Below are 11,779 nucleotides of genomic sequence, written 5' to 3' on the forward strand. Positions count from 1 at the left end.
AGGGCACGGCTGTCCCGTCCCGTCCTGTCCCGTCCTGCCCCATCCTGCCGTGCCCCGTCCTGCCCCGCCGTGCCCCTTCCTAAGGCGACCACGCGGCCCGTCCCCGGCAGCTTTACGCGTTTGTTTGCATTTTGACCCAGAGCTCTGGGGACAAGCACCCCGCAGCGGCTGCCGTCGGTCTGTGACGCCAGGGCTCCGGTTTCGGCCCTGGGCCGGGTCCCTGCGGCTGGGTGCGGGTGGCGGCGGGGGCCACGCGGGGCCGGCGAGGCTGAGGCCGGGAAGCCCCGAAGGGAGCGGAGGTGGCCCCGGGAGCCCCCGGCACGAGGAGAAATTCCCCCGGGAGCCCCCGAAGTGAGGGGAGATGCCCCTGGTGGATGCCCTGCGGGCGGCGAGCGCGCTCCAGCGCGGGGTTATGGTGCTTTGGGTCGATTTTGGGGCTGTTTCGGGGTTCTTTTTGTTAACGCAAAGCAACGGCCCCCGAGACCCCGCCGCCGCCGCCTGTCAGAGGCGGGCAGCAGCCGCCGCCCCCTCGGCGCGCGGCCCCTTTAAGGCCCCCCCCCGCCTCGCGCTCTCGCCACTGGTGGCGGCACAAAGCTTCCCGCGAACGTGACGTCAGCGCCCGCGTCCCCTTTCCCCCGCCCCCTCCCTCTCCCTCTCCCGCGCGCTCCCCGCACCTCCCTCCCTCCCCCTCCCTCCCCCTCCCTCCCCATGCCATCCCGCGCCGCGCCGCCCGCCGATTGGACGAGGCGGCGGCGTCGCGAGAGCGACGCGACGGCATCGCGGCCTCCTATTGGCCGGGCGGCGGCGGCGGGCGGTGTCGCGGTGCCCCGCCCCCCGGGTGTGCGCGAGGCGGCGGCGCGTGGCAGCGGCGCGGCGGGGCCCGCTCCGGGCGGAGAGCGCGCGGGGGGGGGGGGGGGGGGGGCGGCGGCGGGGGCCCCCGGCCCGGCCCGGGGCCGGGCCCGGCCGGGGGGGGGGGGCATCGGCAGCGGGGCCGGGGAGGACCGGGAGGGACCGGGCACGGCGGTGGCGGTGGCGGTGGGAGGGGCGGGGAGGCCGGGCCCGGCGGCCTGGCTGAGGGCGCGCTGTGTGTTGCAGACCAAGTACACGCTGATCGACGAGCAGGACATCCCGCTGGTGGAGAGCTACTCCTTCGAGGTGAGCTCCGGGCACGGGTGGCTCCTGCCCCCCTCCCCCCCCCCCCGTGTCCCCGTGCGTCCCCCCGGTGTCCCCCCGACCCACCCGTATTTCCCCCCGGTTTTCCCCCCGAGCCCCCCTGCCGGTCCCGTTGGCAGCCCCGGTTGCAGCCTGTTGTGGCCCCCAGCCCGCTCCCCATGGACTTTTCACGAAGCGCTCCCAGCCCTGCCGCTGCCACGCTCACGGCCGGGAGGTTTCCCTCTCCTGTAGGCGGGGAGCGTCTCCTGGGGTCACACGCGGTGGGACCGGAGAACTTTTTCTGATGTCTGTAGACGGGGGGTAAGTGTCCTCCGATGAGGCTTAGCAAGGGAAAGGGCTCCTCACTGCAAAGCCCACCCCAAACCATGGCCCTGTCGGAGCAGGGTGCACCCCATGCTCAGCACCCGGTGCTCAGCAGCCGAAGTGCTGCAGCAGTGCCGCTGCCGAAAAACACCGAGCTCACGCTCGTTCCCACCCGTTCCTCCCCAGGGGTGATTCACTGCCAGCGTGTTATCACTGCGGTGAGTGCGCTAACGGGGCCAGGTCCTTAGCACGGCTCGGGCTGTGAGTGTTAGCACCAGCACGAGGAACGAGGGCAGGACCACTAGCTAGGGGTTAGCACGAGCAACCCCTAGTTAGGCTGGTGTAGGGCAGCACCAGGCACGAAGCCGTGGCGGTTTGCTGGTGTGGAGGGCTGATGGTGGCCCCGCGGGCTCACCACTAAGTTCCCGCTGGTCTTAGCCCAAGCGGGACTCCTGCTGTGCTGAGCCTCCGTCCTCCCCTTCCCTTTGTGTCTTCACAAACCGCAGTAGCAGAGGTTTGCTCCTGCCGGAGGTCCGAAACTGCTGGGATTCCGTGGTGATCAAGTGATCTGTAGGAGACGAGCGTGAAATGTTGGGTCCTTCCCTCATCCCTATCCCAGAAGAGCCCATGCTCCTCTGCTCGGCGCTGGATGTTCTCACAGCCTTTCCCTTTTCTCTAGGCTCGCATGGAGGTAGATGCTGATGGAAATGGTGCTAAAATATTTGCTTATGCGTTTGACAAAAACCGTGGAAGGGGATCCGGCCGCCTGCTGCATGAGCTGCTTTGGTGGGTATCGTGAGGAGAGCTGACCACGGGGTGCGGCTTGCTGCCCCCGTCGGGTATGTGGGGTCTTTCTCTGCTTGTGGTGTTTCAGTCTTCTCAGGAGGCTTGCAGCTGCTCTCTGTTAGAACCACGTGCAGTGGGTGCTGTTAGATCTTGTTGAGGCTCAGTAAAAACAGTGTTCCCAGGGAAAGCAGTTACAGGTGAGTATTGTTCAGGGAGACCCTTGCTTAGACCTGAGAAATGGTTCGCTTGGAGGCGGACGGGAGACTGGCTCCATTTAACTTAACAGTCGAAGACCTATCTTCTGGGCTTCTTTGTGATAAGCAGGTAAGTTTGAGAAGTGACAGGGCACTGGATAGAGAGAACCTCCAATAAACTAAAACTTTAGGGATTTGTTTTTTTTTGTTTGTTTCCTGTCAGCTTCTGCGTCTTATTTCCCATACTCCAAGAGTCCTTACTTGAAATCCTTCGTAGCTGCAGTTGACGTTGCGAGGCCAGCTCTCACAGTTGTGAGAGTAATCAGCTCATCTGCTGAGCTGTTACGGTGCACTTTCTAAGTGTGGTTTTCGTGGGTGTGCAGGAAAGATGGGATATGTTGAAGAGAACTGTTATTTGTCTTAAAAAGTCTTTTATAAGAAATTAAGCATGCTCTCTATTCAGTTCTGTAAACTACAGCTCAAAGTCACAGTGCCCAAGATTTAGCTGTGCTTTCTTCATTGTTCCAGGTTATTTCTTCTTCCCGGACTTAGTCCCTGTACAAGAGGGAGGGAGTCAGGGAGAATGTCGGGGACTAGTATTATTATTTTTAATCTGCTCATTAAGTAAGGCTATTAACCTGCATCTGTTAATGTTTAATCTTGTTGTACACAACTTTGGTGAAAATTGCTAGGAAGTTGGCTACAGTATGCAGGATAAATCAGACTGTCAGCTTCTGCTAGCTGTGAACCTCAAACAGTAATAATTGCAGTCCGCGAGTAGCGCTAACAGCACCTGAAAATGATTCCAGCTGGCTGTTGCAGGCTGTGCAGATGATGACAGTCCAGCAGTTTGCTTATTACACAGCCCAGTCATTGCCTCTTCTGGTTAGTTTTACTTACATTAGGAAATAATCCTAACGTATTCAGTTAGGTAATTAAAATGATGTGCGTGCTTCAGCATATGCTGGTGTTAAAAACCAGATTTTGTGCAGTAGGGATTTTCAGTAAGTCACAGAGGCAGGGTGTAACTCATGCAAGCAGATCTGCGGGTCTGAAGCTGCAAAGTCAGACTCGTTCACTAGGAAATACTGAGTATTTCAACTGTTTCTGTAGTGTCAGTTTGATCCCTTTGAGGATGTACGTTTTGCTGTGATCTTTAATTAGAAGCTAATGCAAGGCAGCTTAATATTCCTTGTATCTTTAGAAAGCCTCTTGGCTACAGGTGCTGTACCGGCCCTCCTAAACAGAATGCACACACTGTTTGGTTTTACTTACGTGTGCTGGGGGCTGTTCTGAAAACAAACCTGAAGTGTTTTAGTGGAAGGTCCTTCCCTTTGTGAGCTGGAGCAGTGATACAGGTTTTGGAGGCCTCCAAGAGGCAAGAGAGATGGGCAGAAGTGGTGCGCTCTGCTGGTGCCAGACTCGCTTTCTGGGTAAAGTAAAAGCAAAGAACTTGAATTTCTGCAGGTAGGAGAACTAAAATGTGTACCTTAAGTGTCTCATCTCCAGTGTGTCCCATGTTCACTGCCTCCCTGCCCCCCCTCTCAAAAAAAGTGCTCTGAAAGCCTGATTCTGTCCTTTGGCTTAAGATGCAATGAGTGTGCACGTGTTGGATGCTTTTGCAAGTAAAGCTGTTTTCTTTATTTCAGTTTAGTTAAGCAGCTGATATTGTTCATGTAGTAAGACCTCCACATTTGGAAGCGTGTGGCTACCAAAGCTGCGGCGGTGGGACGGAGACTTTCACCCACTCTTCCCCCAGAGCTCTCCTGCCAACCTCTGCAGAGTGACCTGCAGCATGAAGTGGGAGCCGCTCTCTGAAATACACCCATACTTGCTACAAATCTTCTTTCAGGAAGAACTTTCTGCAGCCTCTCCTGTGCTTGTTTTGTTTCCAGGGTGCGCTTTCAGCTCCTCCGAAGCAGGATTTGAACGTCTCTGGCTGGGTACCTGCGGAGTTGGCCTGTCGCCTTCTCGCCCTGCTCCCTGGTTAGCGATCCTAGCTTGCCATCTTTTGGCTGGGTGTAGTAATGTTCCCTGGGGAATGGAAGTGTTAGGAGATTAGTCAGACGTATCATTAGCTGTGTGTCCAAAAAAATCCAAGCCTTTATATGTGTGTAAGTGTACTTGCAGCGCCTGAAAGCTCTGCAGTTAGGGCTCCTGTTGACTCGAGTTGCTGTTGCCTGTGCTGGGCACTTCTGTTACAGGCCTCAGCTCTCCAGTTAGCAGGGGGAAGAAGAACGGCAGTATACAGTTAATTCTCTGAAAAGTTTTGCTTTAAGTGGCTTTTCTGACATCCTGTAGGCACTTGAGTGTGCTGGGGAGGCACAAGCTGTGGCCCTGGCAGAGGTGGCTGCCTGATGAACCCACCTTCTGTGTTCCCAGCCACAAGGGAGAAGGCAGGGTTCTTCCATCGGCCTGTCCTGCGCTGCATGTTTCTGCTTACCTTCTGAGATAGTCCGTGCTGCGTGCTTGTGAATCACGGCTCGAGGGGGAGGAGTGACACATGCTGCTGCATCCAGAGGTTGCTCAGTTATGCACAGAGAAAAGGGACTGTCCTGAATTTGCTAGTGCTAATTCTGGCATCTCAGTCCAGTGCTATTGGGCTAACGCTTTTCCTGGTCATTGGCAAGGCCAATTTCTGCTTTCCCTTTGAGACTTCTGCCACATGAGGTAGTAGAAGAACTGGCAGCAGTGTAGATGTGGATTCATATGAAGAGGAAGACGGGCTTTGCTTGTGGATGTTACTGGTATTTGCTTTGGGGATGGGGGAGGTCATGGGTGCAGATGCAGGCTTTGGGGGAGCAGGGGTAGGCACGTGGTGTACTGGTGTCCCTGACAGTCTGTTGTAGCCCTCTCATTCCCCAGCTTGGACCTTTCTTGTTATCCAATCCATTCCAAAAAAGTTTCTGAACTTGGTTTTGGTCTCCCCCCTTCCCTCTTGCAGTTCGCTCTCACTCTGTGCTAGTCTCTTTGTCCCAGATTCCTCATTTGTCTATCCCGTCTCGTGTTGGCACTTTGTCCTAGTCTTGGTCTAACGAGCATTAACTCCTTCCCCATCTTCGTATCTGATCAGTGGTTACCTTCATCTGTCCGAGTTGGTGCTTTTGTGCTTCTCACTTTGAGATTTCGGGGCTTCCGATTTCCTTTGCCAGATCCTCCTGTAGCATTCCACAACTCAGAAGTAGCTTTCCCTCCTCTAGGGCCTTTCAGCAGCCTCCCTTCCACAGTGCGCGCTTTTCTTTGGAAGGATTTTATTCCTTTTAACTTCAAACAGGAGAGCTCCTCCTGGTTTATGGAGGCCTGAAGGGCTCCCTGACAGGTGGCTGCACACCCTGCCCACGTGCAGGGCTGCCAATACAAGAAAAATAGTTTTGCCTACAAGCTGGAGTGCTTCTTCCCTGTTCTGCTGCCTAATGCTAGAGGAAAAATTCACCCAGCTTAAATTCCTTATCTATTTAAAAATTGAATAAGCCCTTTGAACTGAAATGTGCAGTAAGCGCTGCGCCAGAAGCAGCGTCCAGGGTAGGCCTGGGTAAAGTTGTCAGTGGCTGTTGGAGCGGTCTCCTCGAAGGAAATGCCGGGTAACCTTCAGAGAGTGCCGTTAGTTTGACGTTACCCTTCTTGATAGCCACTGGTTATGTTCCCGTTGTGCTGCAAAGTTAGTTGTGGCATAGCAGGCCAGGGCACAATTTCTGCCCAAACCTTGTATTTGGGGTGGGGATCCCCACAGGAAGCAGTACGGAGGCTGGCCTAAGCGTTTGACAGTGGACTTTAAACTTAAATAGGGAAAGGAGAGCTGAGAAGTAGGTGGATTGGGAAATGAAATCTGTTACAAGGCAACAGGGGAAAATTGGTACGACTTAACGTGCAGCTGTCCTGCTTTGGTTTGGGCAGGGCTCAGTAGGTGTCTCCTGGTCAACTGGATTCGTTGCAGGCTTTGTGTGTTGTGCAGAATTAGTCTGAAGAACGGACATTTGCCTACCCACTGGTGAAACCCCTGTCCTGTTGCTTAATAGCCATCCTTAGTAAATGAAAAACTGACTCACACCAGTGCCAAACGTGCATGTGAATGTCTGATAGAAAATCCTATTAAAATAATAAAACAACATTAGCTCCTTTCAAGTCTGCACTGTTGAAATAATTACGTAGGTGCTGTTGCATAAACTTGGATGGTAGTTTCTGGAACTTGCATTGCAATATTCTTACAGTTTAAATATACCATGGTTGTCTTGACAGGATCAACTCATTTATAATGGAAATAATCTCCTGGAACAAATCTTTTTCTTGTGGGAACTGATGCATTTGAAATAGCCACTGCAGTCTGTTGACAGCCTGAGTTTTACTGTTCCTATTTCAGTGACACCAGGCAGCAGGCTAGAAGGCAGCACGTCTTCTGGAATTGGTATTCTTATGGAATTGGTGTCATTCTTTACTTTTGGTTGTGCAGTCTTTTCCGTCACTGAGCTTCAAGCTGGTTTTGTTTCCTCCAGGGAGAGACACCGGGGAGGCATTGCTCCAGGATTTCAGGTGGTACATCTGAACTCAGTGACCGTGGACAACCGCCTAGACAATCTGCGCCTAGTTCCTTGGGGGTGGAAACCCAAAGCTGAAGATATCTCTAGTAAACAAAGGTCTGTCAATATTTGGCAGGGGGATACCATCAAAAAAAAATCTTAAATTATTTTGCCTCTTTCGTTTAGCGGTGTTCATCTTGGCAGAGCCTCTTTGTTTGACCTCGGGCTGCTTACACATCACTGTCTCAGCGTTCTCACTGGGGACCAGAGTTAGTGCTGACCACGCTAGCTGTGAAGAGATGATCTAACCCCATGGTGTTCTGTGGAGGTCCTGCTCTGCCAGATGTCACCGCAGTAAAACAGTAAACCTGCATTCCCTTCTGCTTGAGTGGTGGCATTTGGGCATGCTGAATGCAGTCTGCAGTTTTTGCTGGCTTGTATGTCTCATCCTCAGGCAGTGACATTCTAACGCAGCCTGTAAAAACCAGCAGCTGCAAAATGCTTATACTTGGAATAGTTTAGGTAGGTTAAAACTAAAATGAGTTCCTTGGAACAGCTTCTGTCAATGTTCGCTGTAGATTGTGGGAACTTCCTACGTGTTGTGTTGCACTGGTGTTAGTCACAGTGCTTCAAACTGATGTTAGGATGGGTTTGTGTCACCTGTGGTGGCATAACCCAGCTATGTTCTTTTTGGTGAGAGGCCTGGACCATACCAGAAGCTTCTGTACTGTACTAGAAGCTTCTCTGGAAACACCTGCAGCACCCATAAGAGCTTGTTACAATGCTTTCAAGAATATGTAGCGAATGGTATTGAATAGCAGTGATGCTATCCTCACATGGTTCTGGGTGTTCAAGAGCACAGAACAGACTTAGAGCCATTTACACAGAAACAATATTGCTTGGTACAAATTTCTTGGTGTAAGTTTCATGAGATACTTACTTTTTTTTTTTATGTTAGAGTAACCCTCAAAGGATGCCATTTGTGTTAACCTTACCTACTCTTGTTAATGAAATTGGAATTGTTTTCCCGGTGTGCTTATTATGAATGTATGGACTGAATGTGGACTTGTTTTTTTTAAAGGGAACAAAGTCTGTATTGGCTGGCAATCCAACAGCTTCCTACGGACCCTATAGAAGAGCAATTTCCTGTACTGAATGTAACACGATATTACAACGCTAATGGGGATGTGGTGGAGGAGGAAGAGAACTCATGCACATACTATGAATGTCACTACCCCCCATGCACAATGATTGAAAAACAGGTGTGTTCAAAAACGTTGGAAGTAAGTGTGTAGTGGCTTGGGCTACTTCACTTATCCAGGGGCTTGTTCCTTAAAATATAAAGCTTTGCGTAGTCCATAGAGTTGATAAAGGCAATAATTCTCTTTAAGTCAGATTTTCCGTGGCATGAATCTTTTCTGGTATGATTAGGTTGTTAAAAATTCTTTAATATAGGCCTTCATGAATATGCAATATGGAAAGACTTTATCAAGGCTTTGTGGAGGAGAGATGAGACTTTAATTGTCAGTTTGAGAGAACGTTGTTTGGAACTGGAACAAGAAATGACCTAGCGGTTTACTGGGAGGAGTATAATTGCTGCAATGTGTATGAGAAGACAGGTGGAAGCATTCCAGGTCTCTAGTGACCTGGAACTTGAAGGAGCTGTATGAGGCTCCTTTCTCCTATGAGGAGAAAGCATTGTAAATCTTTGGACAGTTGTAGAATCAAAAAGAAAACCACCAAACCCACCACCCATGCTTGACCCTTCGTAAGAAGAGGATGAAGTTGCATGGCCTTTTTCAGTGGAGAACTGGGAGGAAAGCTAGTTCTGCTACTTTTCTGTAGGTTTATGAGATGAAGCATCATAAGGTCTTGATCAAGGCTGGTACAGAATGAGATGTCTGAGGGCTGTGCCTCTGTCAGACGCATGAATAAGAAGGGCTTTTTTCTGATAACATTTTTGGCCTGCTCAGCATTTGTTAAGTGCTCAGTTAGGCTCACTAATGCTGTGTTGTTTTTCCTAGTTACGTGAATTCAACATTTGTGGCCGATGCCAGGTAGCAAGGTACTGTGGGTCACAATGCCAGCAGAAGGACTGGCCTGCTCACAAGAAACACTGTCGGGAGAAGAAGCGGACCTTCCAGCAAGAGCTCGGACCGGAGCGATGACCGGATGGCACAGGCCTCTTAGCAGCAGGATTCCTTCTCAAAGGCATTGGACTCTTGCTTTTGCACAGTAATGACAGACTGCTTATTGAAGCCAGAGGCACTGAAGAAGAAAATCCCTGTGATGCTTGAGCAGAACAGCTGACTGGACTAAGCCGGCTCTGACTGGTGCTGTGGAAAGGGATTGGGTCTACCCTTCCAGTATTATATTCTCAAGCAAAAAGACTACTGTGGAGGCTCCAGGCAGGAAGCTTCTCATTATTTATATGTTAATACGTTTGTAAACTCATGTACAGTTTTTGTTAGAAATTCTTGATAGGACTCATTCACTGTAATGTGCAGATGAGAACACATTGTTGGCCTAAAAGTTTTAAAAAAAGTCATGTAGCAAAAGCTTTTCCTCCCATGTGGCTAGAAGTATCTGTGGCTGTGCCAAGGCCAGGAGGCAGGCTCCAACATCAGCACTTGCTCTGGAGAACTCTGCATGGAAGCTATATTTAAAAAAAAAAAAAAAAAAAGGGCAAACAAAGTAAAGGTTGGAATGAATCACTGTCTACTCTCTAGTTTTCTCCTGTTCCCTTCCAGTTGCTTTCAGAGCACAGTCACACTTGGATGTTGCAGATACCTACTCAGTAGGAACCAGCGCACCAGAAACTGGAACACGGTGTAGGGACCATCTGGGATCCCCGCGTGCAGGCAAGCTGCAGTGTGCTGCTCCCGTCGGAGAAGGGTGCTGCAGATCGTGCTGTAAGCGGCCGGTATTTTTAGAAAGCTGAATTGGCTTTCTTGTTACGAAACCTTTGTATATAAAGTAGCTGTAGGGGAGCTCAGGTTGTCAGCTGTGTGTGGATGTGGTTGCCTTCGTGGCTTCCCTGTAAGCATAGCAAATAGTGATGTGCAGATATGCTTAAATGATCTAATATTTGGTAATTTGAGTTATTTATTTGTTTTTAAAGAGATACCATCAAACCAAGGATCACTTTGATTTTTTATGAAGTAATAAGTAAAATAATATGGGAGGAGGATTTGAGTTGCAGAGTACATGCCTGTTTTTCTTTCCAGATGTTTTGTTGTGTATAATCTGATTTCTTTTCTCATTTTTCCTTAAGGAGTGTCAAGTGATTTTCCTGAAGAACTAAGTGGGTAAGTTAGTGCCAGGTGTTAGTCTTGCTTTGCAGTTGGGAGAATGTGAGCTGCTGAGTTCTTAATGCAGAGCATTTCTCTGAATGCTTGTTGAAATAGGTGTTCAAAAATTTTGTTGTGAAAGCTGATAAATTTGTTTTTCAATCAAGATTCACTTTGCCACTTCGTGTCGCAATGCTGGTCTTGCTTGTATGCCATTAGTTAGACAACCAGACTGCTGTGGACTTGCATTATTACGCTTCTAATATCTGCACAGGAAGCTCTTAATCATTAGTATTTGGGTGGGTTTTTGTACTTTGCCTTTAAGCATCTTAGTAAATAACCTCTGAAGTTCCTTGCTGGCAGTTCACTTGGTAGATAGGTTGTAAAGTTGCAACTCTTGATTCCTGGTTATACCGTAACTTCTGTTTGGGCAACCTAAAATGCCCCCAAAGTATGAAGAAGTTGAGCAGGACCTAATCAGACTTTTCTATAACAGATTATTTTTTTAAGGAAACATTTAATTAGTTAAATGAACTGTACAGTTTTTAAATATAAAAAGGGACAAAAGGAATAGGTTGTTTTTATTCAGGGTAATCCTCTGAAAAGGGCGTTGACTCTTGCCTTTCTAACAACCTGGTATTTGACATGCCAGTTTTTCATTGTACTGGCAGTAATTATGATTAGCAAAATGAAGTGCAGTCTTGAAGCATTTAAACACTTCTGCAGCACTGAGCAGGGAAAATGGCCACAGTTCTAAGTGGAGAAACAAAAGACAAACACTGTGGATGAAGTCTTGATGAAGCGAAGTGTAAACTTCTCTTCAGCAGCAGGTGAAGGAAGGGTGAGACTCATGCTAAAGAGCGCAGAAATGGGGTGGTGGGTGTTTGGGGCAATCCTCATCCTGGTGAATGGTGGAGGGAGCGTGGTCACTAGGTCTGTCAGATCATCAACCAGGTAATGAGTTGCCTGGATGAGGCACTCCTGCCTGAGCACCCTGGAAGGCTGGATGAGATAACAGAAGCACTAACCTGAGTGCAGCCATTGACTCCAAACCCGCCCTGTGCCAGAGGATGGAAGTGGCTACAGGCATTGTGATGTCTGTAAGCTGTGATGCCTGGCAAGTTGTTTGAGGATCTGATCAGTGTGGTCTTCGAGAGGCAGAAGGCTGTGCTTCAGGTGCACACAATCCTTTGCTGCCAGCTGTGTTGCCCTAGCACTGTCAGGCCCTTGTGAATGCATGTGGCATCTCATGCAGCTCATCCATGGCTGGCAGGTCTCCTGCTGGTGGGTTGCCCTGGTCTCCCTCAAGTCCCAGGAAAGGGTGAGTGTCTCTGGTGGCAGCCAGCTCCAGGACCCATGGGCTCTGGGGCCCTTTGAAAGAGTCCAAAGAAAGATTTTTGTCACAGTTGTGGCAAATCCAGCTCATGTCAGGAGCCTGCAGAGTTGCTGATAACAGCAACAGAACAGTACACAAGTGTAAGCACACCAAGAAATGTTGATACTTCCCCCAGGGTATTCT

The 11,779-nt window shown here is 50.0% G+C and overlaps 1 protein-coding gene across 1 annotated transcript; it reads left to right on the forward strand.

Moving 5' to 3' along the window:
* The first annotated feature begins 361 nt into the window (after positions 1-361).
* On the forward strand, positions 362-10,611 carry ZMYND19 (zinc finger MYND-type containing 19). Its single transcript, XM_035341941.1, has 6 exons — positions 362-606; positions 951-1,155; positions 2,156-2,262; positions 6,947-7,087; positions 8,052-8,232; positions 8,995-10,611. The coding sequence occupies exons 1-6, from the start codon at positions 362-364 to the stop codon at positions 9,136-9,138; spliced, it is 1,023 nt and encodes a 340-aa protein (XP_035197832.1). The 3' UTR covers positions 9,139-10,611.
* Positions 10,612-11,779: the final 1,168 nt, after the last annotated feature.

Source organism: Oxyura jamaicensis, chromosome 17 (assembly GCF_011077185.1).
Source record: "Oxyura jamaicensis isolate SHBP4307 breed ruddy duck chromosome 17, BPBGC_Ojam_1.0, whole genome shotgun sequence".
Taxonomy (NCBI): domain Eukaryota; kingdom Metazoa; phylum Chordata; class Aves; order Anseriformes; family Anatidae; genus Oxyura; species Oxyura jamaicensis.

Bases quoted from the DNA above. Each gene is read 5' to 3' on its own strand.
- ZMYND19 (XM_035341941.1), top strand. From the start codon at position 362: ATGCCCCTGGTGGATGCCCTGCGGGCGGCGAGCGCGCTCCAGCGCGGG. The intron at 1,156-2,155 runs GTGAGCTCCGGG...CCTTTTCTCTAG, and splicing joins TGGAGAGCTACTCCTTCGAG to GCTCGCATGGAGGTAGATGC. The intron at 7,088-8,051 runs GTCTGTCAATAT...TTTTTTTTAAAG, and splicing joins GATATCTCTAGTAAACAAAG to GGAACAAAGTCTGTATTGGC.